Source organism: Marmota monax, unplaced genomic scaffold, assembly GCF_021218885.2.
Source record: "Marmota monax isolate L192 unplaced genomic scaffold, Marmota_monax_Labrador192_F-V1.1 WCK01_AAM20220418_F8-fsc00002, whole genome shotgun sequence".
In the NCBI taxonomy this organism is placed as follows: Eukaryota; Metazoa; Chordata; class Mammalia; order Rodentia; family Sciuridae; genus Marmota; species Marmota monax.
This window is the reverse complement of record NW_026693571.1, coordinates 18,110,273-18,137,998: the sequence shown is the minus strand read 5'-3', so window position 1 is coordinate 18,137,998 and position 27,726 is coordinate 18,110,273. Positions and strand designations below refer to the sequence as shown.

General features: G+C 36.7%; 2 protein-coding genes across 4 annotated transcripts in view; one reads left to right on the top strand and one right to left on the bottom strand.

Moving 5' to 3' along the window:
• CUNH4orf17 (chromosome unknown C4orf17 homolog) overlaps positions 1 to 27,726 on the top strand; it is a 114,021-nt gene that overhangs the window by 39,648 nt on the left and 46,647 nt on the right. The window contains exon 2 of one of the 3 annotated variants that reach the window (XM_046458758.2): positions 12,749 to 12,887. The exons of 1 other annotated variant lie outside the window; for it this stretch is intronic. The gene's annotated coding sequence lies outside the window, so the exon portion shown is untranslated. Of the gene's footprint in view, positions 1 to 9,490; positions 12,888 to 27,726 lie in introns of those variants that run through there. One more of the 3 variants, XM_058583834.1, reaches the window with a different exon arrangement.
• On the bottom strand, positions 1,233 to 27,710 carry Adh7 (alcohol dehydrogenase 7 (class IV), mu or sigma polypeptide). The gene is made up of 9 exons (XM_046458760.2): positions 27,587 to 27,710; positions 19,242 to 19,343; positions 18,408 to 18,546; positions 18,038 to 18,125; positions 17,722 to 17,938; positions 12,593 to 12,853; positions 11,034 to 11,169; positions 9,360 to 9,498; positions 1,233 to 7,284 (listed from the first exon to the last, which is right to left on the bottom strand). Exons 1-9 carry the CDS (start codon positions 27,602 to 27,604, stop codon positions 7,260 to 7,262), a joined length of 1,125 nt encoding a protein of 374 aa, XP_046314716.1. The 5' UTR covers positions 27,605 to 27,710; the 3' UTR covers positions 1,233 to 7,259.

Here is a 27,726-nt window from a genome sequence, read left to right as displayed (position 1 = left end):
AAAATATAAAATGAAGACAACCATAACCACCAAAGCAAATGCTTAGAGAACACTGAACTAAACTGTTCTTTCAATCTAGATTTATTTAGAACCTATAGTTGAGGAATTGTGTGGAGGACGTAGAACACTTAGATAGGAAGAATGGAATCATCCAACAGGATTAAATGTAAATAAATGTAACTAATATATACAAAGAAAAACCTTGGACTCACAGGGGAGTTTCAACAATTTCCCCGAATAACTGTCTCAGGCTACAAAATTATTTGTAAGCTATAAAATGGTTCGTGTACTGATTAGACCAATTTCTTTACATTTCTCCGTTTTCTGAAGCAGCTCCTAGGTCCTGTATGACAGAAGTCAAGGATGGGTGTTATACAAGATGTTTAGCTGGTTCAGCGTTTCAGGGTTTGTTTGGTGTCTTCATCTGTAAGCACAAAAAATCAAAAAACAGGAGCAGACCTCAAACGGATCAGGAAGCTTCCTTTACTCAGCAGCAGAATCAATCAATCAGGCATCAGAGGGGCTCATTTTAGGGGTGGAAAATGACCCCCAGTTACAGAAGGGGGTTGTGTTTTATAGTTTACAAAGTGGGTAGCTTAATCATTGGAGACCGAAGCAGAATGTGTCAATTTGGGCAGCCAGGAAAAAAGTTGTAAAAAGTCTGAAACTCGAAAGCTCAGAACTTGGTATTCACTGCTTTTCTTCTTCCTCTGGAATTCATTGTTTCCCAGAGCTTCATTTTTAACTTTTTCCTCCTTCCAGGACTAATTGACAATGAGGAGGTGGTGGTGTTAAAGTTCAGGGCCTAGCCTCAGTCCCTTCAGGACTCATTGCTACTAGAGAGGGATGAAAGTTTGCTTTTGGTGGAGATGCTGGGGATTGAACATAGAAGGGGTGAATGTTTGATTTTTTCTCATTGTTACTGGGAAAGGATTGACTGGGAGAGAATTAAGGATTACCTTCCTCCTGGATCCTCCTCCTTGGGGTCAGACAGTTTTGGGATTTGTTATTTCCTTGTCTTGGGGGTTGTCATTTTGCATATCCTTCACCATCAAGCACAAAATTTTCTACAGTGCCTTCATTTTCTTGAAATCTACTGAAAAAGATAAATATGATTCTGGAAAATTGTCCCAAGGGACATGTGAAAGGGAGCAGTATTTTGAACTTACTCATTGATTTTTTTTTTTCCTTTTTTTTTTTTTTTTGCGGTGGGGTGGCGAGTTGGCTAGATACTGCCACCTTCAGGCCTTATCGAAGTTCTGCAGAGGAAACCAATCCTGATGGGCTTAAGTCTTTCATTTATACATTTATTTCAGAAACACTAATGGACTTCTATTCTTGTTAGTCTATCTGCCAGCATCTGGTGATAGATGAATAGATCCGTGAAGGAACAAACATATAGATAGAAAATTAAAACATGACAGGGAACACAGCATGACACAATTATACCCAGGTTAGAGAGAACAGGGAGTCATTGAGATCAGAGGAAGGTATTAGAAAAGTGAAGACTAATCTGTGTCCTAAAAGGTTAGCATGTATTTGTTAATACAAGGGGGAGGGTGGGAGAATATTCTAGGAAGAGAAATAGAAAGAGAGTGCTGGAAAAAAAATCCCAGCATGGTTGGTGCAGTGAATTGAAGCGTTGCCTAAGTGTGATAGGTACATAGTGCAGGGGAAAGGAGGTCATCAGCCCAGCACAAGGGATTCTGACGGCTGTTATAATCCTGGAGGTAAAGTGAATGATTGTTAAGCAAAGAAGAGGCATAGTCAGATTTGCCCTTCAGACACTTCTCTATGGGGACTGTTGGGAAGCTATATCTGAGGGAGTAAGGGGCAATGTATAGGGAATTTCCTAAAGTTCTCTTAGAAATTACCTTGGAAAAAGACAAGAGGTTAGCACAATTTACCTTTAAGTATTGACAATTTTTAAAAGAATAGTGAAAATTAATCACATAGACTGTTTCTGGTAAATACTGAGTAAACTTATTTTTAACAACTCAGTAAATCAAAGAATGTCATGATTCCCCAGTACTATTAAACTTGTCTCTGATGAAGGTTAAAGCAGTTAATTCCATGGTTTTAGAGCCTGAATGCTCTGCTCTGGTTTTAAGAGGTAAATAAATGAATGAAAAATAAGTCTCCTATGTAAGGGAGAAATAGGGTGAGTTTCTGCTCTAATAGAAGGAGAGGGTAGAGATAGGATCTGAAGCCTGGCCGTTGAGCACACCTGTGCTTGGCATTGCCCTTACTCTTTTCAGTTGGTGGCCTGTTTCTCTTCCACATGAGCAAGAATTCATCAGAGCACACACAGAGCTGATTCACAATGGACAGATCCCCTTATCTCCTCTCCGCCCTATACATCCAGGACCTATTCTGAGGCTTGAGGTGAAAGAATGTGGTGGAAAGATGTTAGTGCTTCTTCCTCCTTTGCTCTCAAAATGGCTTTTTGTATTTTTAAATACAAAGAGAGAATTTGGATGAGCTAATCCAAAGTCATTTCACAATAGGCAGGAGTGTGCATTAGATAGTTGTAGAAATCTGGGCAAAAGATGAAGGAATGAGCCAGATCATGCTTACTGTTAGACCAGGATGCAAGAAAAGACCACTGACTCCAATTAAAATCAAATTAAAGCAAGCTTATTATTTCGACCGGCTGGGCTGCCTCTATCACCCAAAACCGCAGGAACAAGACAGCAGCCCCAGCTTTCCTGCAGCCCAGCTTTATAGCCCAGAAAGTTATACAAAGGGGGGTTACAGATAACAAAACTCTGAGGAGCATAACGCAAATGGTAGTTTACATTTTTGCTGGCCCCAACATCAGAATTTATGAAGGTCATTAGAGCCTCAGAGAGGGTCCTTATCTGGCCAGGGAAGGCCAAGATTTGTGAGGCGTCACTAAAGTTTCAGAGAGGGCTGCTATCTGGTCAGAGAGCCAGGCATGGGTGAGTTCAAGGCACGGGCAGACATTCCAAGCAGGTTCAGAATTTGCAGTAATTTATAGTAAAGCCAAAATTATCCTTTCATGGCTTTGTGGCGAGATGGCTCCCAATTTTAAAAATCAGGTTGGGTCTATCACTTACAAGAAGAGGAAAAGGGACCATCACATTCCCTAATTAGGAGGTACTACCAGGAGGCCTTGATGATTTATTAACTTGGAGACTCCTGCACAATGCTTTCCAAGTTTTCATGTTGAGTGTGTAGGTGGGGCCACAATTAGAGAACTCAGGAAGCAGATTAACCTTGGAGGGGAAGAGGGGCTTAGTTTTGGTCATGTCAGTTTTGAGTCTCCATGAACACCTAGATGCTTGTTGACAATAACTGAGGATTGTACCTATAGAGTTGAGGTCAACATGGCAAGCTATTCTTAGAGCAAAGCGCTAGAGATGGAGATTTGGTGACATTTCCATTTTGCAAATTTTGAAAAGGAGAAAAATAATCTTGGTAAAAGAGTGAAGAGACTTTGTTTTAGATGTCTCCTAAGTGGGGCGAGGAGACTTCAAGAAATCATCATGTAATTTTGCTTTTAGGGTCTCTTACTATTCCCATAGCACCATGGGAAATGTACTGACACCAAAGGAACACTTCTGCCCTCCTCTATTCAAGTCCTCAGTCTGGCAACCATGGTTCATTGAGCCTCCAATGTAGTGGCTCACTGTTGGGGAGTAATTCAGCATCTTCTTTTTACCTTACTACAATTAGAGCAAATGATTCAGATGAAATATTCCTATGATTCAATCATTTAAAGGAACAGCCCAAATCAGGATTAAGATTCTGCTGTACCATACATCTTATAAGCAGGCAGGGCTTAGTACTAGGTTCAAAGTCCTGGAACCAAGGCCACTCTTGTTTTTTTTTTTTTTTTTTCCCTGAGGGATTTAAGTCCTTGACCAGGCTGACTCTCTTGTGTCTTCCTGGGGAGAGCTATTTCTTTGATTCCCATTTTCCAGTCTAATGCACTAAATAAATCCTTTATTTTGAAGCACTGAATTGAAAGTGTTTTAAAACCTTTTGTTTCTAAATAGATACTCCTCAGTCTTCAAAATGAAGAGAAACCAAGTTTATGATTATTTCAAGCCCTCATTCTAGTTAGAGCCTTTGAGAATTGGAGCTATAAAGAACCTCAGGAAACAGGTGCTCAGGATTTCAGTTAGAGGTGGAACTAGGATCATACTCAGGCCACATCCATCAAGCCACCATCTCCTGTTCTCACCTGAAACTGTAATCTACTATCTTCAATATTTGCACTTTTTTTCAAATAGGAAAGTTTACTTTTTAAACAGCCTTGCTGGATGAATAGTACTTAACTTGATCCATGCCAGGCAGTTATGGGATTATATGGTTCTTTGCCAAAACTTGCATTGAAACATAAAATACTAGTGAAGTTAAAAGGCCATATCTATTTTTTTCAAATGTGCACTTGTCAATCCAAGTAAAAATTATTTTTAATTAAACCATTCACTTAAATTCTAAGTAAAGTTCTTGTTCATTCACAGTAGAGGAAAGATAATATAGATGTCAGTGCAGTTGTAGCAAACTGAAAACACTTTTTGCTAAATGAAGTCATCTCTAAGTAAATAGAGACTTAAAGACTTATAATTCTACTTTATTAAAATGAATATTATGATAAATATTGTAAGTTACTCCATCCTGTGCTCTGTTTAAGTGATATTATAAAATATATATATTTTATAAGACATTAATAGCCTCATATGCCCTTAGGTTATACTTTTCCAGTTTCACCAAGTTATATGCTGATAATTCTAAAAGTTAATCACTTAAAATTCTACTTTTCCCTAAATTCTCACAATTTCTTAATCTAATCAAATAATGTGTACAGTGTAATGAGCTCATTTCACAACATACTTTAAGTTAATTTATAACAGGTGTTTAAAAAATTTATATTCAAATCCAGAGAAGAATAGTTACAAAGTGTTCAATGAATATTACTTTAGGAAATAGACTTACTATACCATTGTATGCTGTATCTGCTTTAAGTCATAGCAGTTGATTAAAACTTTTTGAAAAAACATCATTATTTCATCACACAAATTCATCACACAAATGTGTGAGTGAGAAAAAGGAAAAAGAAGTTTTATTGCTTTACTAGCAAAGGAGAAGCACAGGGACTCCTGTCCCAGAGGCTGTGATTCTGCCCATCAGCAGGAACAGGGGACTTTTAAAGAGGTGATTCAAAGGCTACATTCCATGTGTTCTCTGTCTGAAGTTGTAATTCACTTGTGAATTTGAGCAATAGTCATTTCTGAGATTTTCTGGTGCCATTCCTAAAGTCGGAATTACTTGATTCCTGTAGACAGACAATTCTGCCTAGGTTGGGGAGGAAAGGTAATCCTGTTTCCCCTGAAATTAGGGAGAAGGAGAGATTAGGGAGAAGCAGGGAGAGAGGAAGAGAAAGAAACATGTCGTTTTAAAAATAAGCCACAGTAGCAGAGCTATATTCAAAGCATAAAGTGGACCACTGTTGCGTTTCCACACTGTCAATTTCTACATTCCATGTCCATGGAAAATGGGTGGCAACAGCTCCAAGCTTCTCCCTGCTGAGAGGGCAAAGTTGGGGGAAGTGACCCAAAGTCCTTGTTCTTTATCAGGTTGGGCATGGACAATTAATGGTATCCAGTACCAGGGCAGTCCAGAGGTCCATAGTAGCAGTTGATGAGTAACTGGACAAGGTTATATAGAGCAGGAATTATGCTGAGACAATAAACAAGATAGGAAAGCATTACTTTTTTTGTAAACAATTAACACAAAAACAATTATTATTTCACCCAGTCTCTGAAAACCACAAAGATAGTAACTCATAATCATATCAGTGAAAAACAGATCAAGTTACTTTATGTAGGAAGTTAGGAAGATTTTGTAGGTTTGAGATCAGGCTCAAATTGACTCAGGACAAACCTGTGACTCTAGAATCCTTTGTGACCATTTTTATTAGGCACTCTTCCACAAAAACCCTTCCTTTCTAGCCTCCAGCTTTACTTGCTTTAGATACGGCTGCACAAGTGTATATCTTAAGTTATATTTAAAAAATTATTCCTTTTATATGTTCATGTAGTACTGTGTTTTAGCTATACCCTTCTGCCAGGTGTTTAAGACCAAGTTGGTCAAAACTGACCTTGTTCCTATCTACCTTTAAGAGTCAGCTGAAATTGCTCAGGGATCAATTCTTGGATGTGTGTGAAGCTTCTAGGATCCTCTACCAGTGGTGCCATCTGCCAGGATAGGTCAGTGTCTTGCTGGCCATATGTGGCTTCTCTTAGAAGCTTCAGGGACATTTCCCTCTCCAATGACCCTCCTCTTTGCAGTTGGCTTCCTGATCTCTAGTGTCCTCTCAATCTCTCTGGCAGATTGGGTGACTCTCTGGAGTTGCAGGGACTTTAGAGAGGTCCTCTCATTCTCTGGACCGTGGCTGACTTTAGAGGGCAAGGGCTAAAATGTTGGCTGATTTTTTCCTTGGCCCTTTTATGTCCTTGACTTTGGTCTACAAGTTTTTGGATTTAATTACCCAGAAGACCAGTTTTATCAGTCTTAAAGTGGGAATAACAGGTTATAACTTCAATATCTGTAATTTTACAGTTATCCTTTTCATTTAATTGGGGTCAATATTAGTACTGGAAGCCAGGATTATGTCCTGTCTGTCCTGTAGGTGATGACTTATTGTCACAAATTAGTTCAGGTTGTTCTGTTAGAAGTATTATTTCTGCAAAACATTAACAGGCAACAGTTATAAGGTTTTACAAGGGAAACACAAAACAAACAGTAATGTATCTTTGATGCCTATTTAGCCTCTACAAAAAACCCATATATATAGCAAGTCAGTTACATACAAGTTTTACTTGCTTTTAAAACTCTTTTACAAACCTAAATACCTTTTACAATTTACCCAAAACTTTACTTAAGTTTTCTATTATATCCGCTGTTTAACTTTGACATCGAAGTAATCTTTACAACAACAACAGCAACAAAAACCTATCCTTGGAACACAACTTTAAATGAGCTTAATTTTAGCAAATATATGTTTTTTAAAATATAAAATTACAGCTTTGGAAAATCTCCTGGTAACTCCCACACGCTCAGAAACTAAATCTTTATGAAAGTTGTCAACCTTTATAAAGATTCTATGTGAAATCTTCTACTTCTCTTGTATTTTGAGACACATCCATAATCTCAGAGGAGAGATTTGTAAGAAGGAGAGCTCCAGGTGGTCACCATCTTAAAACACAGGGCTCTTGTCACTTAGGATCTCAAAATGTCAGGACAGTTCGAATGCTGAAATGTAAAATGAGAATTTTTAGTGATTTGTTTAAATTTTTTTTAAACAAGAGTAGTTTACACAATTGTCCTTCCTGTTATAGAAAATTCAAGTAAATCCTATTATTGGAAAACCAACTGGGCTTGAGGTCCTCGTCAATTATTTTTCTTTCTGTGCACCTCTGATAAACTCTGATAAAGGTCTGTGAGCTGATTCTGGAAGCATTAGTGTCATTGCAATAAGTTGACTAGAGGATAGGGGCTTTCAGGTCATTGCAATAAGTTGACTAGAGGATAGGGGCTTTCAGGTCATTGCAATAAGTTGACTAGAGGATAGGGGCTTTCAGGCTGAAGAGAGCACAATTAGGGCTGAGGATGGGAGAAAAGGAAAGACAATCCCAGGTGCTTAGACTTCTGGATGTTCAAGAGATTGTAAAAGTAGACAAAACTTATTTTCCTACTTTATCCCTAGGACTTAGTTCAAAGACTACAAAAAATGGGTGATAAATTCTTAGTTATTAAAAGATTAGAAGAATTAATAAATGAAAATAGTCTTTGACTCAGTAATGAAGGCTTTCAAAGCGGTGCTCAGGCATTTACATTTTGGTGCAACCTAAACTTAGCACCTTAGTGAAGGACTGATGAATATGGGAAAACATAGAAAACAGCAGACCTATTATTAAGCCACTGTGTTAACATGTTCATATGAGCCATGATCAGACTGAGCTAAGGCTACGAAGGTTGGCAGTAAAGAGGGAGCCATGCTGGAGAAGAAATGAGGGGCTGCACCTCAGGGCTTCACAATGGTTTGTTCATGGCAGGAGAAGTAGAAGAGAAGTCAGACATGATGCTATAGCTTCTAGTCTGTGAAAGCAGAATAAGTGACATTATTTTGCTGAAATAAGGTATGCTATGAAAGAATTCTTTGGGGGTGAAAATGAGGTGAATGGGACATTCAAGTAGAGGTATGCAGGAAGTAGATGGAAATTAAAGAGTGTGGGCTTACAAATGTAAGTGGGTTATTTTCTTTTTTATTGGTTCTTTTTAGTTATATATAACCACAGAATCCATTTTGATCTAGTTATACAAGCATGGAATATATCTTATTCTAGGAGTCACCGAATTAGGGTGACATTAGAAGCAAAATTTCTGAAAGCAGGATCTGTTTCTTTGGAAAACAATAGTAATTATTTTTAATAATTTTAGTCAACAATAAAATAAATACTATAATAGAATATGTTAATATGTAATATAATATTGCAATAAACAATATAATAAAAATAAAATAATTTTAATAACAATAGTAATTATTATAATCTGTAAGTTTATCTGAATACAGGTGTATTGGGTACTGATAGTTTTTCTGACAGAGGTCCATGGTTTACTTGTTTAAAAATAATTCACATGTGTGCTCATAATATCATAGTCTTGTAGACTATACCAGATGTAGAAACAAGACACAACATTGAAAAAGCACTTGGGAAAAATTGGTGAAAATTTCGATCTCAAATTAATGTACATTTCCTTTTACTAATGAAATCCAAGTCCTTGGCACATCACAGATGCTCAAAAAATATTTATGAACCCAATGAATGATATCTCACAGAGAGGCTCTTTAGTTGCTTATCCAGCTAATCATAGGCAAATGCACTTGAAATTTGTGTGAATTCTTTGTATTCCACCTTTACTATTTCCCAACCCTCAGAAGCTACAAGAGAAACCACTTTGAGAATACCCACGTTTACCTGGAGCTTGCCAAGCCCTGCCAGAGAAGTTTGGCACATGGTGAACAGAACAAAGGCTTTGCAATGAGTTTGCATCCTGGCACTGCTCTCAGGCTGGATATGTTATTTGTTTGCCTCTCAGGACTTGAGTTTTGTCAACTAAAAACTGGAATAATAATATTTGATCTACAAGGATCCAAAGAAAGCACATTTGAAAAATCACTTTGAAAACTGTAAAGGAAGGGAATTGTGTGGTATTACTTGAATAACCTAACAGCTTTATGATAAAATGAAAGAACCGTGGTGAAATCAATCTGGTGTTAAAAAAAAAGTTCAGAGAATATTTAGATTAGCATAAAAAATAGATACCTTTTCCCTGAATAGAGCAGTTCAAATCCTTCATTGATGTTTTTAAATGGTAAAACATGGCTTATCAGCTGGTCGAGGTCAAATTTCTTTGCCAGGAAATCAGTCACTAGTTTGGGTACATCGTCTCTGCTTTTCCAACCTGTAAGTAAGCACATAATCTTCTCTTTAAACTTCACTAAATTATCTTTTATTGTTTTATATTTATGCCTCCTCTCTCCTGCTTTGCTACCTGCCCCCACATTGGAACATTCCCAACAGCATATAAATGAGGTGTTTTTCTCCCATCTTAAGAATCAAAGGCTAAAACACCTTTCATAATCCCTGTACATCCTCCCAGCTGCCCCATATCTTACTCCCATTGCCAATAAACCACAGAAAGAGCTGTTTCCCACATCCTGTTTCTGGTTCCAGTTCCTTTCATTCTCTCACGAGCCCACTTTGATCAGGCTCTTTTCCCCAGCACACAAGTAAAGCAGCTCTGTCAAGGTCATGCTTGGTCTCCACTGTGACACAGTAGTCAGCTCTGAGTCCTGGATTTAGATGGACTATGAGGTGGATTTGTTGGAGTTGGGGGCTCCCTTCTTCTCCCTCCATTCACTTGGTTTCTAATTGCCATCATAGTTCTCCCACTTCACTAGAAAACAAGAACTCTTCTGAATCCCCCACATTTCACCGACCTCTCACTCTCCTGTGCCCCAGGGCTTGGTTCTCAGACCTTTTCTCCTTGCTAACTACATTTACTCCAGCTTCATGGCTTCTAATACATTTGTTTTGAAATTTTTTCCTTAATACTTGTATTTGCATTTTTCAATAAATTATGTACTTCTAATTGAAGAATAATCATTTTTTTCTTTTTATGTTCTTAACAAGTTCTTGAATAGTTATTATTCACTTAAGCTGTATGAGGCTGTATGTAATATTGGAAGTGCATCCAAAGCACCTGGCAAAATTCTAAACGTAAGACACTGAAAACTGAGACCCCAAGGAGGAGAGGAATAACAGGATTCACTGTGTCACCAACCGAGCGGGGGGCAGCTCTGGTCCTTTCTTCATGGCTTTCTCATTCTGGTATGAATCTGCACTGTCCCTAAAGAATGCAACAATTCCTTTTTGTTTGTTTATTTTGGTTTGGGATTCAGAACTTTTACTGATGTTATTGTGAATTTACTAAATTCTGTTTTTCACACACATTCTGTGTCTTTGGAGAATAAAAAGTTACATCAGAACTAACTATCACATAAGTCATTCCAACAGAGCCACTTGGTGCCTTTTATTCAGGCCTTTGGGGAACTCGACTTGCACATGCTAATATTAAAGATGTGTGGGGCTGGGGATGTGGCTCAAGTGGTAGTGGGCTGGCCTGGCATGCGTGAGGCACTGGGTTCCATCCTCAGCACCACATAAAAATAAATAAAGATATTGTGTCGACCCAAAACAAAAAAATAAAATAAAACAAAACAAAATTATGCCCACCATTATTAGCCCTAAGTCAAGGAGAGGACTGGATAATCATCTTTTGTGTGTTTTGGTCACAGTTCCATTTTAGATCATTTCATACTCATCCTTAGAAGGAAGATTTGTAAGGACAATGTGATGACATAGCAGGCTTCTCTCACTTGCCAACCAACAGAGGGAAAGCCATCATGCCCTGTCCAGAGGCTCTACTGTCCTCACCTCCAAAGACGCACCCCTTCCATGTGCGCCCAGTGAAGAGCAGCATCGGGTCAAAGCTGAGCATCTTGGCTGATGGAGGAGCACCTACCACCACACTGGTCCCATAGTTCACATGGCAGGATGCCAGGGCATCGACCTGAATGGAGAATGAGGGAGATGGTCTGCTTCTTAGTTCTCTTATAATATTTCATGGGATCAGAAATGACCTATAAACTAACTCTCATCATTCTGGTAATTAGCTCAGTTTCCAAGTCATGAAATTAAATTAGGCCCACAGGCCTTTCATTTTCTGCTTGCTTTTAAAATTCTCAATGTAACTTAAGTCCTTAATTAAACTCCTACACACATTTTCATTTTGAAGCATAAGGCAGTAATTAATGTGGTCATATCCAGGAAGTTTTTAGTGTACCATAAACTGAAAACGTGGGAAATCCTTGTGATGTTTTCATACTAACATCACCACTTCAGATAAGCCTTAAGAAGTCATTTGCACTTAATGAAATTGAATTAGTCAATTAGTATGTTTTTTTTAAGTTTAATATGAAAATGTGAACAAAGTAAAGTCTCTCTCTCTCTCTCTCTCTCTCTCTCTCTCTCTCTCTGGCAATATCTGAGTCTAGCCTCATATTTTCTGGTCATTTACCAATTCTATTATTTATTAATAGCATGTTGTAGTTCTTGCTAGATTGTAACAATTGTTGGTATTTTTCAGAGACCAATGTTTCTCAAAGCACCACCTGCAAATCAGTAGAACCTAATAATATGTCCAGTATTGCATATTGCCTGGTGAACACACCACACCTAGAGTACTATTTGTTGCTATGGAATTTCCTAAGTGTTATTAGAAAAACGATATGGCAATAATAGTAAGTTAAAGGCTACTTATCCCTAAATCACCAAAAGCCTTAAAGAAAATATACTGCATACTCGAAAGTGGCTTAGTTTCATTTTCTAGGCCTCCCTAACCTACCCCAGGTCAGGGATTTCTCATTCCAGAAGCTCTGGATTTCAGATCTAAATGGAGTCTGGTGCTGCTGGCTGCCACAGAGGAGGCATGTTTTAGAATACTGAAGGAAGATATTCTAAAGGTATTTAGACAAAGGAAAACAAAGCTCAGGTGAAAAGAATGAGAAGATGATAGATCATGGATTTGGGGGAAGAGATGGCAGCGTTTAGAACAGTCCCTTTTCCCTGAAGTTTCTCGTATCTCTCTTCAAGAAGTAACCTTGTGATACTCGGATTGCTAAATAAAATTCCAGAGATGGAATCACCTTTGCCAAGAATCCCACACATACATGGAAGATAACACTTGAAAAATCTATGTTGATGGGTCGATTACCTTGCCCTCAAGTGGCAAGAGAGTGGTATGATGTGATACCTAACTTTGATCAAGTAGAACCAATCTTTGAGATTTTGACTTTTTAGGTAAACCTGCTGTGTGGTTACCTGAGTAACATATATTTCCATAATTGGTTGTTAGTAAAGCTATGGAAAATGGGTTTTAACTTGTGCAAATCTAATGCTTGGTATTTTGTAGCTTCCTGAATCTTGACTCTTACCATGGTTTCAAGATGCCCGATAACTTCAAAAGTGTACTTCACAGTGTCGCCTGTCATTTCCGACAGCACCTCACTGATGGGCTTGGTAAAGTCCTTGGGACTAATACACTCAGTGGCTCCTAAAGCCAAGGCCTTCTCAAATTTGTCTTTGTTAAGGTCAATCCCAATGATCCTGGAGGCACCAGCTGACTTGCAGCCCATGATGACCGACAGACCAACTCCTCCTAAGCCAAAGACAGCACAAGTAGAACCAGGGGTGACCTGTGGGAGAGAAAGCCTCCTGTAAATGTTAAAGGTGAGAGCCGCAAAGTATCCCCAGTATTAAATTCAGAGGATTGCTATGATGTTCTCTAGGACTGGATGAATCATCACGATGATAAAGCCACAGAGAGAATAGAAACAATAGAAGGCCTGAGAAAAGGAGAATTTGCCAAAACAAAAACATTGTTCCTTAGATAAATGGAAACCCTTTCTAAATGGTTTCCTCATGCAGCCTTCCCTATGGAAACTTCCGCAGGCTTCTTGGCCTCACCCTCAGCCTCCTGTGCCTCCTCACCCTTACAGCATGATTGACAAACACCAAGCCCTCTATTATCTCTTCTCAAATCATGTTAAATTTGTTTTAAATTCATTATGATTAATATTTTCTGAATAAACATGACTCTGAGTAATTTGTGAATAATTTGGTTTTTCAGTAAAGTCCAACCTCCATGTTGCAATTAGATCTGATCCACATGTAGTTTCAAAAAGGAAATGTAATTAAATCAATTTTGGCATTTTAACCCAATCCTATGCTACTAAAAAAGGTTTCAAGATGGGTGCAGAGGCACTCTACTTACAATCCCAGTGACTTGGGAGGCTGAGGCAGAAGGATTTCAAGTTGCAGGACAGCCTAGGCAACTTAGTGAGACCCTACCTCAAAATAAAAAAAAAAAAATTTAAATGGGCTGGGAGTATACCTCAGTGGTAGAGCATCCCTGGGTAAAATCTCCAGTACCCACTCCCAGACATAAAAGCTGGATGCAGTAGCACACATCTATAATCCTGTAATCAAAGCAACTCAGAAAACTGAAGACAGAGAATTATAAAGTTGAGACCTGCCTGGGCAACTTAGTGAGAACCTGTCTCAAAATAAAATAAAATAGGGCTGGGAATCTAGCTCAGAGATAGAACAAGCCTGGGTTAAATCCCTAATGCTAAAAAAAAAAAAAAAAAAAAATGTCCAGTCCAAAGTTATTTTCCTGCCAGAAGAACCCTATTCCAATTTTACATTAAGTAGCCAGGAGGGGGCCTGAACACAAGAGAGCCCATGGAAAGGGTGTGATCTTTATTAGGATAGTTATTTTTTCATTTTCTTAAATGCAAAGGTATATGGGAGAGCTGGGCATGTTTTCAAACCTCCAGGTACTCTGGCTCTGTCCTCCCTTGCAGGAAGTACCTAAAGAAGCAATCCACATGATATATATAAGAATATGCATTGAAATGTCTGTACCTGTAAGCAGAGAGTCCACAGAAAATTGCACAGGTCTGTGCACCCACCTTCCATGATTTTTAATTTTGGCAATGGCATCCTAATGCCTCAGTTCAGCTCTTGAGTTGGAGATTTTGAATCTAGATAATTGTTCTCTCAAGTATCATTCCATCATTGATTCATCTGTTTGCATTACTGTTTGATTCCTGGTGATCAGCATTCTTTTGTTGTTTTTTTTTTTTTTTGGTTGGATAAAAAATTCTATATACTTTTTATTTTTTTCTAGTTAGTTATACATGACAGTAGAATGCACTTTAACACATTATGCACAAGTGGAGCACAACTTCTCATTCCTATGGCTGTACATGACAAATAATGGTGCTGCAACGTTCATAAAACAAACTCTCCTCAAGTTCAAGAGTCAAATAGACCACAACACAATAATTATGGGTGATCAGCATTCTTATGCCAGAAACTCAACAGCACACTCTTTGCTTTTTCTCCCATTTATCAGTTAGTTCTACTGTTTACATTTAAGAGGGAATTTTTGATAGTGGTTGAATTTCAGGCTCTAGAATTAGGTATGAATCTTATGATCTAGCTCTGTCTCTGGGACCTCTTTCGCCTGCCCGGTTGAATCCCTGGAAGCCCTAGGCTATGGAGAGTCTGAGGAATATCTTCCTAACAACTAAAAAATGGAACCACTGAAGACTTCTCCCTGTGTTTAGTTGCTTATTTGTTAAGTGCTAGTTTTTTGATTCTCCTATCATTCTGCCTCTGAGTCTTTTAACGAATCATGGCCCCAATTTCTGTTAACTTCCAGACATTTCCCCTCAAATAGATTGTCCCCCTTTCCTAACCTTTCTTTTCTGAGGAATAGGAACTAAATAATAACATGTATAATGAATTATCTACATTATCAATACTGTGAAAGAAGGCCTTAGTCTGAAGTAATTATAGGTCATTTAAAATGATTTTATTATTTTAAAATATAGTAAGGCTCTACTTTTCACTATTGTTTTATTTCATGGATCTGATCTCTTAGTGTTCCCCAGTTAAAAACACTGAAGTCAAAGGTCTTCAGGACTGGCCCTTGATCAGCTCTTGGAAGAGAACTTTTGAGTCTTTGAAATATTCTGCCTGATAAGAGCGTATAACTGAGACCTTGGGTCAAGACTTACAGTTAATGTTAACAGTGTGATTTATAATCAATTCCTATATTTTGCTTTGGGCTATTAAGCTGACCTTTTGGGGGTGGGCTACGGTATGAGTGCTGAGGTTGGTCACATGGGTGCTGCATATCTACGTGACTGGCTCCCAATAAAGACCCTGCACACAGGTGAGCTTTCCTTGTTGGCAACACATGCATTGTTCCACACCATTACTGGGAGAATTAAGCACTGTCCTTGTAATTCCCTTGGAAGAGATTCTCAGAAGCATGTGGCTGGTTTCACTGGAAGTATACCCTATGTCTTTTTCCTTTGCTAATTTTAATCTATACTCTTTCATTGCAATAAATGATGATCAAGAACATAATAACTTGTCTGAGTTATTGAAACCTTATTGTGAATCATTGAAACTGAGGGGCATTTGAGGGTCTGCTATTATGCCCTTATAGTGAATTTGGCTTATTTTCATACAGGCAAACACAAAAATTTGGGTTTATTTATGTTATTTGTCTTAAAATACAAGTACCAGAAAAAAAGATCTGAAAATAGCAAATTTCTTGGTAAACAGCATAACTCTGAAGTATTCGTATGGTATCAACATATCAAGTACAATAAGAAAAATTACAAAGAGTGAATTAAAGCTATATTGAGTGTCCCTTCTTTTACATCTATATTGGCAGAAAATTCTTAGTGGAAAATCTGAAGGAGACCTTGGAAAGGAAAGTTCCATCTCCAAGGTTTTGCCTAGAAAATCTAGAGGGAAATGGTAACAAACACGCTACTGGTGTGTATTCATGATAATACTATACATTCTGAACTGCAGACCTGTCTTGAACCCCTGTTAGGAATAAATATGTCTACCTTGACATCCAGATATATTATTTGCCACAAGCCCACTCATCTTTTTGTTCTTCCACAAATTTGGATATTCCTTTCTTTAGTTCATCTATACATCTTTTTCTTCAATTAATGTTTATTAAGCTGTGTCAATGACAAGACTTCTGGCTAAACATTGGAGTAAATAAAGCAGAGTTTGTAGATGTCCTCTAGGGCTTAGAGTTTAATGGAGAAGACTGAAGATACAGTGACAGCTTCAGATTCGGGACACACAATATTAATGAAACAATCACTCTTTCTTGAATAATTAGAAGGGGTTGCTACTTAGATGGAGTAGACGGAGGACAAACAAAAGAACTTCTTTGAGAAAGCAGGTGATCTTTAAACTGAGAGTGATGCTAAGGAGCCAGTCACAAGGACTGAGTGATCAATTATTCCAGACAGTCAAAATAATCTTGTACAACAATTACTCTGTCTTGTAAATAAAGAATTATCAGAGATGGTCAAGAAGAGCAAGGAAGAAAATAGTATGGAATATGTTACATCTATCCGGTTCAGTTGTGATGATGGGACTGAGTTAAAGAGAATGGTGAGATTTAACATATAACTCATAGGTACAGTCAATGGGACATATAGTTGAACTGGATGTCAGGTAATGGAGAGAGGGAGCAAATATATTTGATGGGCAGGTAGAAGGCAAAATTAAGAACTTAGTTTTGTACATAGTTTGAGATATCTGTGAGATGTCTACATGGTGAAAACAGGGAGTTGGATAAAAAGTTCTGAGGCTCTGAGATGGTTTGAAATATAAATTTGGAATCAACTAATACATTCATAACTTTTAAAGACTTTGGAATTGAATGAGAACACCACAGTATGGGGATTTATTGAATTTTTAGCAGTATTTTACTCTTTACTAATAATTTGTAATAACATAAAAATGACTTATACACCCCTAATTCAGTAATTATCCATTGTTAGAATGATTTTACTCTTTATGAGTATTTTGTAATAGCAACATAAAACTGACTTATGTAGCCCTAATCCAGTATGTCTGGTGTCCTTATAAAATAAGGAAATTTGGATATGAAGACACACATATAGGGAAGATGATGTGAAGAGACACAGGAAGATGATGTTCATCTATCTGCAGGTCAATAGGAAAGGCCTGTATTATATCATCCCCTTGCAGCCCTCAGAAGGAGCCAGCCCTGCCAACATTTTAATTATGGACCCCTGGTTCCAGAACTGTGAGACAATAAATTTTTGTTGTTCAAGCTACCCAGTCTATAGCACTTTGTTATAGCAGCTCTAGCAAACTAATAATCAATACTAATATACTTTAAAAAACAGATTAATTTTAGATGCAAATCTAAATTTTAGAAATTGAACCAAAAGAAGATGCAAAGGAACCAAAAAGTAAATCTAGAAATTTTGTTTCCATTTATTTGGAAATAAAATTCCCAGTCTGTTTCTTTCTCCCCCCCAATTGACATGGTATTATATAGAAATAGCCTTGAAAACATGCAACATGTTTTCAGCATCTTTTGCTTGTCTGTTTATTTTCAAATATCTTTAGGATCCCAAGGGAGGAATAAATGAGGTAAGTAAGTAACGAAAAGTGGAAGAAACGAGTTTACGCTGCTTCTTACCTTGCCGGTCTTAATAGCAGCCCCATAGCCAGTGGAAAATCCACAACCAATTAGACAGACTTTCTCAGCAGGAGCTGCAGCATCAATCTTGGCAATGGAAGATTCATCCACCACTGTGTATTCAGTAAATGTACTGGTGTTCATGAAGTGATAGACTGGTTTACCCTTGCACATAAATCTGGTAGTGCCATCGGCCAGTACTCCACGGCCAGTAATACTATTTGATAAATCAAAAGCACATATTAGCTCATTCAATTAAAAAATTAGCACAGGAAACAACTTACATGACATTAGGATAAGAATGACCGAAACCTACTCGATCCTGATGCAAAGATTGCCCTCTGGGTTACGGCAAGCATTACATTCTCTACATTGTGGCACAAAGAGAGGGATGACTTTGTCACCTAGAGGAAAAACATAAGGTGTTGTTCATCAATATTAAAATGTGAAATAAAAAAGTGCATCAAGCCCATCCTACATATAACAGTTTCTTAAAAGTATTATAAGCACCATGAAATTTGCATGCTAAAATTTGAGATTTTGCCAAATTTAGCATTACTTAGTCCAATCCATTCTCCTTGTGTCCTTTTGTCTCCCTAAAGTGGGTTAAGACTTTAATTCCTAGTGTGTGCTATTTCTTTAATAGAAGCCTACTTAATGCAAAGTTGGGATTGACATCTGCATACCTGGTTTCACTGTAGTGACTCCTTCTCCAATGCTCTCCACGACTCCAGTTGCTTCATGTCCCACAATTACTGGAAATTTAGAAACAATTGCTCCTTTTTTCACATGGTCATCTGTGCGACAGATTCCTGTGGCCAAAATCTGTGTTAAAAAAAAATTACCAACCAGAAAACTGTAAACTGGTCATTTTACAGTTGGTTAATATTAAACTGGCTCTTGAAGAGATTGTAATTGTAACTCACATGTAACTCACATCAGGTGATTTTTATAGTAAGTCCTCCTAGGACTCTCTTAATAAAAAGTAGAGGGAATGGTGTATAAAAAGACAAATGAGGAACAAAATTTTACTGTAACTGCAGTATTCAAATGATGGAAGAGGGTCAGAGAGATCGGCAGCAATGCCTATTCAGTCACAGGTGTCCAAACCACAAGTCAGACTCTGTCTACAGGACTGGGGGAACACCCCAGGAAGCTGTCATTTCCCAGGCACAAATGAGTTCCTCATTTTATGTGAGAATTTACCTCCATACAATTTGACTCCCAGAAGATTTTTAAAGAAATCATTAGTCATGACTACTAATCATTTTTTAATCAATACAAATGAAAACTTTAATAGATCAAATCGATTAGCACTGTCGTTTTATTAATTGGTAATAAACTTTTAATTTCACAGTAGGGCAACGATTACTTTAACAATATACAAGAACCAGTGGGAGAATTAAGACTGAAAACTTGGCAAACATCTCTCTATTTAATACTCTAATCTCCCAACAATAATTTTCTCAATATAAGTGTGATAAAATTACAGGCTTATATGGTCTGAGGTTCTTTCTTACCTTAATGCGAACTTCTTTAGCCTTTGGTGGGGCAACTTCTATTTCCTCAGTGGAGAAGGGTTGATTCAGTTCCCATAGCACAGCAGCTTTGCACTTAATAACCTAAAAAATTGGCGAATGTTATAATCCTTCCTAATTATGTTTTTATAAACACAGATTCCCTAAATTTTATATATGTGTGTGTGTGCGCGCGTGCACGTGTGTGTGTGTATACACACGCAGAAGATTGAATGCAATATTCTAATTTGCTCAGATGTTTTTCATCAAACGCCAGAATTTTAAGCCTTATAGATTATTTGTGGATATCTTTATTTATGGTATGGGAAATGCAGCCCAGAAAGATAAAATGATCGTTGATCCATTGTCACATAGCACATGAGGTACAGGGTTGGACTAGATCTGAGGTGCACTTCTTCCAACCCATTTTTTTTACATAATATTCCAATAAACAGGTTTCTTTTGTTACAATTGTAAATGCACTAATTAATAAAACTGTTGTCAATGCATTCTTTATTCACAAAAAGCATATCAATAAAATAAAATGCTGCAGATTTATCCACAAGATTTTAAACCAGTGTTTAATTGCTGCATATAATCACATCGCAATGGTGAAGAATCTAGAGAATCGACATATAAGAGGTAAAGGGAACTGTGAACATCAGGAAGTACAGGCACTGTGACTACATTCCTGGATGATGTCATCTGAGTCCTTGTAAACTTTTTTGTACCAGGCTGAGATTTCACTAGTAGGTCTTAATCTTTAGGCAAGTTAGAGATTCTTATCTTGAGAAGTGGGAAATACTCAGTGATTGGCCTTCAGTTAGTTAACTGGTTTTGCTAGAGTTATCCAATTAAATGGTTTATCAATATTATCAAATTTTTATGAGAGAGAGAGAGGAAAAAAAAGAGAGTCTCCCATCTTCTCACAAATTTGTCTAGGATGCCTATAAAATATTTAATTACACATCAGCCTTCCTATGTAATGATTCCTGTCCTTCTTAATGATGATTGGTATGATGATGAAGGGTCACAAATTCTTAAGAAACTTAATGAAATAATTAGACCTAAGCGATTTGTTGCAGCATTAATTTTAGGAATTACAGCATTAATAGGAATTATTGCTACTTTAGCTTTATCTACTACAGATTTAGTTAAAGAAATTCATACTTCTCATCATGTTAATAATTTATCTCATAATGTTTCATTAGCATCAGCTATTCAAGAAAAAATAGATAAGAAATTGGAGACCCAAATTAATGCCTTAGAGGAAGCTTTATTATATGTAGGAAACCAGATTCAAAATATAAAAACTCAAATGACAACCAAATGTCATGCTAATTTCAAATGGATCTGTGTTACTCCCTTAAAATATAAGCAAACTAAATATGGATGGAATCAAGTACAAACTCATTTATTAGGGATTTGGAATAAAACTGAAATAGGCCCCAATATACAAGATTTACAATAACAAGTAAAAGATATAAGTAAGGCTTATTTATCTACTGACTCTACAGCTGATTTTGCTGCAGATTTATACAATAATGTACAAAAAAAACTATTTCCAATAGTACTTGGTGGTCATATATGATTAATATTGGTTTTGGCTTTTTATTCATTGTTCTTATTTGTCTCATTCTTCCAGTCCTCTTCAGACTTGTCTGGAAGTCAATCAAAAGCATCTCCGTCCAAGTCGAACACCTCAAATTAAAAAATAAAAATGGGGGAAATGCTGTGCCCCTCCCCTAACTCAGGCAAAGGCAAGGCCCTACTGAGGTGGATGGTGCAAGGCGTCCATCCTCTGGAGGAGCGCAGTATGTTTCTGGGAATGGGGTGGTTTGTTTTTGTACTCCTTTAATAAGTATAGTTGTGACTTCTCATATGACCATTAAGTATGAAGGAAAAAACATGACTTTCCCAATTAATGCAACTACTTCTAAAGAATGGATCTGCTTGCTCTAAATGCAATGATTCAGCTGTGGAACGTAAATTGTTAATGTCTAATGAAAAACTCCCTGTATTCCTGTCAAGGAAGTTTTTGAGAAATTAAATTAAAATCTAGAGAAGAAGAATTAATGTTAAGAAGACAGATTAGTGCTTAGTACTGGGCAACTTGTTCTTGTTCCTGTGCACAATGGTTTGTTGCTCTTACACTTGTTTGATTAAAATTAGTAGCCTCTCTTTTCAAGTTAACCACTTACCATAACCGTGGTGCCGAATCTAGTCAGTCAGTCAAGAAAGAATAGTCAAGGTATCGGCCAATAGTCTGGGACATTTCTAACTATTATTAAAAGCTAACTAAGCAGAAGCAGCTCAAAGCAAAACGCGAACTGAAAGTAAAAATGCTTGCTTATGCATAAGCCAAGATACATTCTTCTTATGTAATTGTAGCTACGTAATATTTTGTTTCTTTGAATTTTTTGAATGATTCCTGTTTTGTAACCACAAATTACTGTGAGCCTGCCAAAATGAAAAGTATATATGATCAACTTTACAAGTAAAGATTGGGATTCAGCACCTTCACTTTTTATCTGTGTTGTTTCTCCACCGCCTTTCACCGCATGCCTTTTGCAACACCATCCATTTGTCTCCTGAGACCCCCTGCCCTAGCTGGATTCCCACAGTTCTGATGCAAAATGAGTTATCTCATATTTTGTTATTTGACCTGTACATATTTTGTACAGGTCAAATAACACTCCTAGAGTATTCCTTAGGTAGGCAAATGGTGCTTTTGAAAAGAGATTAATTGTAAGAAATTATAGGCTGGGGACAGATGGGTAACTGAAAGCCATCAATGTTTCAATTTAATATTCACCCTCTGCCTTGCTAAGGAAACTGTTAAGAGTCACAGTGTAGTTTGTGCCAACATTGAATTTAGAAGCCTCACACAACATTATCAAACTGAGTCCAGATGGATTCTTAGTTAAGATTTATTTTTAAAATCAAATTTTTTATCAATCAGTGAAGAAGTAAACATTAATAATAAAGAACATGGAGGAATTTTTATGTTTAAGAATGACAGGGAATGATCCTACATTTAGAAGGCCCAGAAAACTTCTAGAACTCATAAATGAATTCTGGGCAGTAGCAGGATACAAAACTAACACCCATAAATCAAATGCATCCCTATACACCAATGATAAATCAGCTCAAAGAGAAATCAGGAAACCCATTCCATTCAAAATAGCCTCAAAAATAAAACAAACAAAACTTGGGAATCAATCTAACAAAAGAGGTGAAAGATATCCACAATGAAAACTACAGAACACTAACAGAGAAATTGAAGAAGACCTTAGAAAAATGTAACAATCTCCCATGTACTTGGATAAGCAGAATTAATATTGTCAGTGGCCATACTACCAAAAGCACTATACAGATTCAATGCAATTCCCATCAAAATTCCAGTGACATTCTTCATAGAAATAGAAAAGGTAGACATGAAATTTATTTGGAAAAATAAGAGGCCTATAACACACAAAGCAATCCTTAGTGAGAAACACTAAGACTCACAATACCAGATCTCAAAATATACTACAGAGATATAGCAACAAAAACAGCATGGTATTGGCATCAAAACAGGCATGAATAGAAGACATAGAGACAAACTCACACAAATACAGTTATCTCATACTAGACAAAGGCACCATAAACATACATTAGAGAAAAGATAGCCTCTTCAATAAATGATTCTGGGAAAACTGGAAATCCATATGTACCAGAATGAAATTTAACCCCTATCTCTCACCCTGCACACAACTCAATTCAAAATGAGTCAAAGACTTAGTCATTAGACCAGAAACCCTGCATCAATGAGAAGAAAATGTAGGCCCAACTCTCCATCATGTCGTCTGAGGAAAGACTTCCTCAACAAGACTCCTAAAGCACAAGAAGTAAAATCAAGAATCAATAAATGGGGGGCTGGGGATGTGGCTCAAGCGGTAGTGCGCTCGCCTGGCATGCGTGTGGTCTGGGTTCAATCCTCAGCACCACATACAAACAAAGATGTTGTGTCCGCTGAAAACTAAAAAATAAATAAATATTTAAAAATTCTCTCTCTCTCTCTCTCTCTCTCTCTCTCTCTCTCTCTCTCTCTCTTAAAAAAAAGAATCAATAAATGGGATGGTATCAAACTAAAAAAACTTCCTCACAGCAAAGAAAACAATCAAGAGCATAAAGAGAGAGCCTACAGATGGGGGGAAAATCTCTACCACCTGTATTTCAGAAACAGCATTAATCTCCAGGATATATGAAGAACTCAAAAAAACTTAACACCAAAAAAAAAAAAAAAAGAAAGAACCCAATCAATAAATGGGAAAAAGAATTGAACAGACACTTCACAGAAGAAAAAATATGAATGGCCAAAAAAAAAAATATGAAAAAATATTCAACATCTCTAGCAATCAGAGAAATGCAAATTAAAACTACACTGACATTTCATCTCATTCCAGTCAGAATGGCAATTATCAAGAATACAAGTAACAAATGTTGGCAAGGATGTGGGGAAAAGGATACACTCATACATTGTTGGTGGAACTACAGATTAGTGCAACCACTCTGCAAAGCAGTGTGAAGATTCCTCAAAAAACTAGGAATAGATCCATCATTTGACTCAGTTATCCCACTCCTCAGTATATATCCAAATGTCTTAAAATCAGCATACTATAGATTTTCCCCATATCAATATTTATAGCAGCATGAGTCACCCTTGCTAAGCTATAGAACCAGCCTAGGTGCCCTTCAACAGATGAATGGATAAAGAACTTGTGGTATACATACACAATTAATACTCATCCATAAAAAAGAATGGCTTTATGCCATTTTCTGGTAAATGGATGGATCTGAAGACTATCATGATCAATGAAATAAGCCAATCCCCAAAAAACAAAAGCAAATGTTCTCTTTGATATGTGGATGCTAAGCCACAACAAAGGATGCGGGGTGAGGGAGAATAGAAGTTCAGTGGATTAGACAAGAGGGAATGAAGGGAAGGGAGAGGTTAGGAATAGGAAAGACAGTGGAATGAATCTGACATGACTTTTTTATGTACATGTATGAATACACCACAGTGAATCTCAACAGCATGTATATCCATAAGAGTGGGATCCTAATTAGAATAAGATATAGTCCATACTAATATAAATAAATCAAAATAGATCCTACTGTCATGTATAACTAAAAAGAACACACAAAAATTAAAAAATAAAAAGCTTTGTTAAGAAAAAGAAAGTATAATGGGGAAAAATCATAAAGGAAACAGCAACTCTTCAGGAAAAAAAATTTGTGTGTTGAAAAACAGTAAGTAAACTTTCCAAATTGAAAACAAGTAAGCCTAGAAGAATCCTTAAAGCAAAATGACAAGTTACCTTGCTTTACACCCACAATGTTTAATCAAATTTTTAAAGAAAGCATGAAGACCACTAGTCTTCCCATTCCTGGCCTCCCTCCTATACACGAACTCCAGGAGATCCAGGTAAAGGACTTAAGGAGGAAAACACAACAAGTTAATGTATAGTGAAGTGTTGCTTTCCTCAGTCATAAAAGTATGTTTTTTAAATAAAAATAATGAGATCCATTTCTCTGCACACCAAAACATTAATGATGTTTTACTTAATGAGAATATACAACTTTGCAATAAGGATGATAAAAGTTAACCTCATTTATGCCCACCCCTCTGGAAGGTAATTTACAGTGTATGTCAAGATACTGATGAATGTCTTGACACTTTTCCCACATAATTTGATTTTTAAAATCTACCTTAAGGAAGTGCTAAATGCCCCCAAACCTTAATACATAGTTGAGGTCATCATAGCACCATTCATAAAGAGAAATCTGTAAACAAAAATAGAACATGAAATTAATTATAGTAAATCTAGAAATCAGTCTTACATGTTTCAAAAATGTTTATGTTACTTTTAATAAATTGGAAAAATACTAATGTTAAGTTGGAAAATAGGATAAAAATACTTATATGCTGTGTGAGTTCAGCCACATAAAACATGGACAGAAAAATATATGAGGGAATCAAAGCAAAAACAAAATAAATGGTAGTCTGTGGATGTAAGATTATGCTTTATTTTATACCCTTATATTTTCTAATTATCCAAATTTTCTAGAAAGATCTTGGTATAGGCTAAATTGTGTTTCCTCAAAATTAGTATGTAGAATCCCCAATCCTCAGTACCTCGGAATATGACAAACTACCGCAGACTGGGTGATTACCTATTTGGAGATAGGGTCTTTCAAGATGTAATTAAGTTAAAATGAGGTCATGAGGTTAACTCAAATCCAATAGGATGGTGGCTTTATAAGAAGAGATGACACAAAGGAAGACCATATGAAGATAGCAAGAAGAGGTCCATCTACAAGTTAAGGAGAAAGGCCTCAGAAGAAACCAAGTTCATTGACACTAGTTTTCAAAATTTGAGTTTCCAGATTTATGAGAAAACAAATTTCTGCTGCTTAAGCCATCCAGTCTGTGGTATTTGGATTTTCCAGCCTTAGTGAACTCAGAAAATTATCTTTCACTTTTTATAAAATAAAAATAACTTAAATATAAAAAGGAAATAACAGTAATCCTCAATATAAAAAAGAACATTTTCTTTCATGATCAATACTGAAATCCTAAAGTAACTTGAAAAATATGTAACCTTCTGCAAATCAGACTATTGCATGGGTATCACCATATCAAAATTACATAGCTATTATGCCACATGTATTATACACTGTATTATTAACTAAAATTAGAAAGTGCTGCTTGGAGGGCATTGAGTTCTCTATCATTGGAAATGTTCTGACAGCGGCTAGATGCCCACTTTATAGAGATAGCAGAGCTGGTTCTTGAGCATTTATTGGTTGAATGGAGTTGCAAATTTTTTTTTTTTTTTAAGATTCCTTTCAACCATAAGATTCATTGATTTCTATGGGTAAAGTGTCTAGCTTCTGTAATGAAAAATTAATTCTTCAAGTTACTAGTTTTGCTGGATTTCTGACCCAAACTAGAATCAATCTCTCTCTCTCTCTCTCTCTTCCTCCCTCCCTCCCTCTTCCAGTTCTGTTCAATTCTGGGAAAAATTATTTCAAATTCTAACATCATAGGGCCTCCTACCTTATCACATTATCCAGACCTCAAATGCCATCTTTATTTTTCCAAAACCTTAAGTTTGGCTAAATGAAAAGTTGTTTAAATAAGAATAAAACAACTAAAGGCACATGACACTTTAGGAAATTGTGTACCCATTTAAAGCAAGAAACTATACAGATGTACTTGCAAAAGATAAATAAAATGTTAAAGTTATTTCTGAAGTTACTATCAACTCTGGCTGTTAGTTTTTAAAAAGGATACTACTTACTCTACAATGTAGTCTTATTTACAAAGAATTTTTATGCTTATGTTTTGATAGAAAATACGTTCTTTTTTGTGGTTTTGTATCTTTTTCATTTTCTCATAAATTCTACATATTTATTTTCTTTTTAAATTTTTTTATTTGTTTTAATTAGTTATACATGACACTTTGATATATCATACATAGATGGGGTATAATTTCTCATTTTTCTGATGGTACATGTTGTAGAATCACATTGCTCATACAGTCATATATATACATAAGGTAATAATGTCTGTTTCATTCTACTGTCCTTCCTATCCCCATATCCCCTCCTCTAATTTCACTCCCCTCTACCTATCTAAAGTAATTCTATTCTTCCCTAGTGCCCCCACCCACGCACCCCCTTGTGAATTAGCATCTGCATATCAGAGAAAACATTTGGCCTTTGGTTTTTTTGGATTTGCTTATTTTGCTTTGAAATTATGGCATTTGCCGGTAAATGGATAGAGTTGGAGAATATCTTTCTAAGAGAATATACATTCTTAAGAAACCTTAAAAGCATGATACGTTTGTTGTTCACTTTGCATTCCATTGATTTGGCATTTTTCATTGTCAACAGCAGGACATTTTTCTAACAGTTCCCAAGAAGGAGATGCACATCTTCTATTGAACTACTGAGGTGAATGCAGTTAAAGTCTACTCAAATTCTCCTCATAGAAATATTTTACTTAACAGAGGAAATGTCCAGTTATTCTGAGTTAAATTATGAATAAAGTCAGTATTCTATTTTCCTCTGTGTTTTACCGGAAAGCCTTCCACATGTGTTTTAAAATTAACCTCGATTTTATTGACACTGTCTGTAACAGTTTACCTAGGATTTCCCCCAGTATGCCTACTCAAGAGGCACGTCATTCCTCAAGAAATATCCCCAAATGTTTAATTAGTTTACTGGATTCGAAAGTTCTAAAAGCCAAGCCCACACCGTTAGCCCACCATAATGAGATACAGGAACATTTTTCTTACTTTTCCAGCAGTGCTCATCCTTTCTCTTGGCTCTGTTTCTGTAAACAGGAACTTTTTCTGACTGACGCTCAGTTCATTCTGCTGCAAATGATAGCATCTTCTGCCTTCAAATAAATAGTACCCAAAGTTCTGCCTTCAGC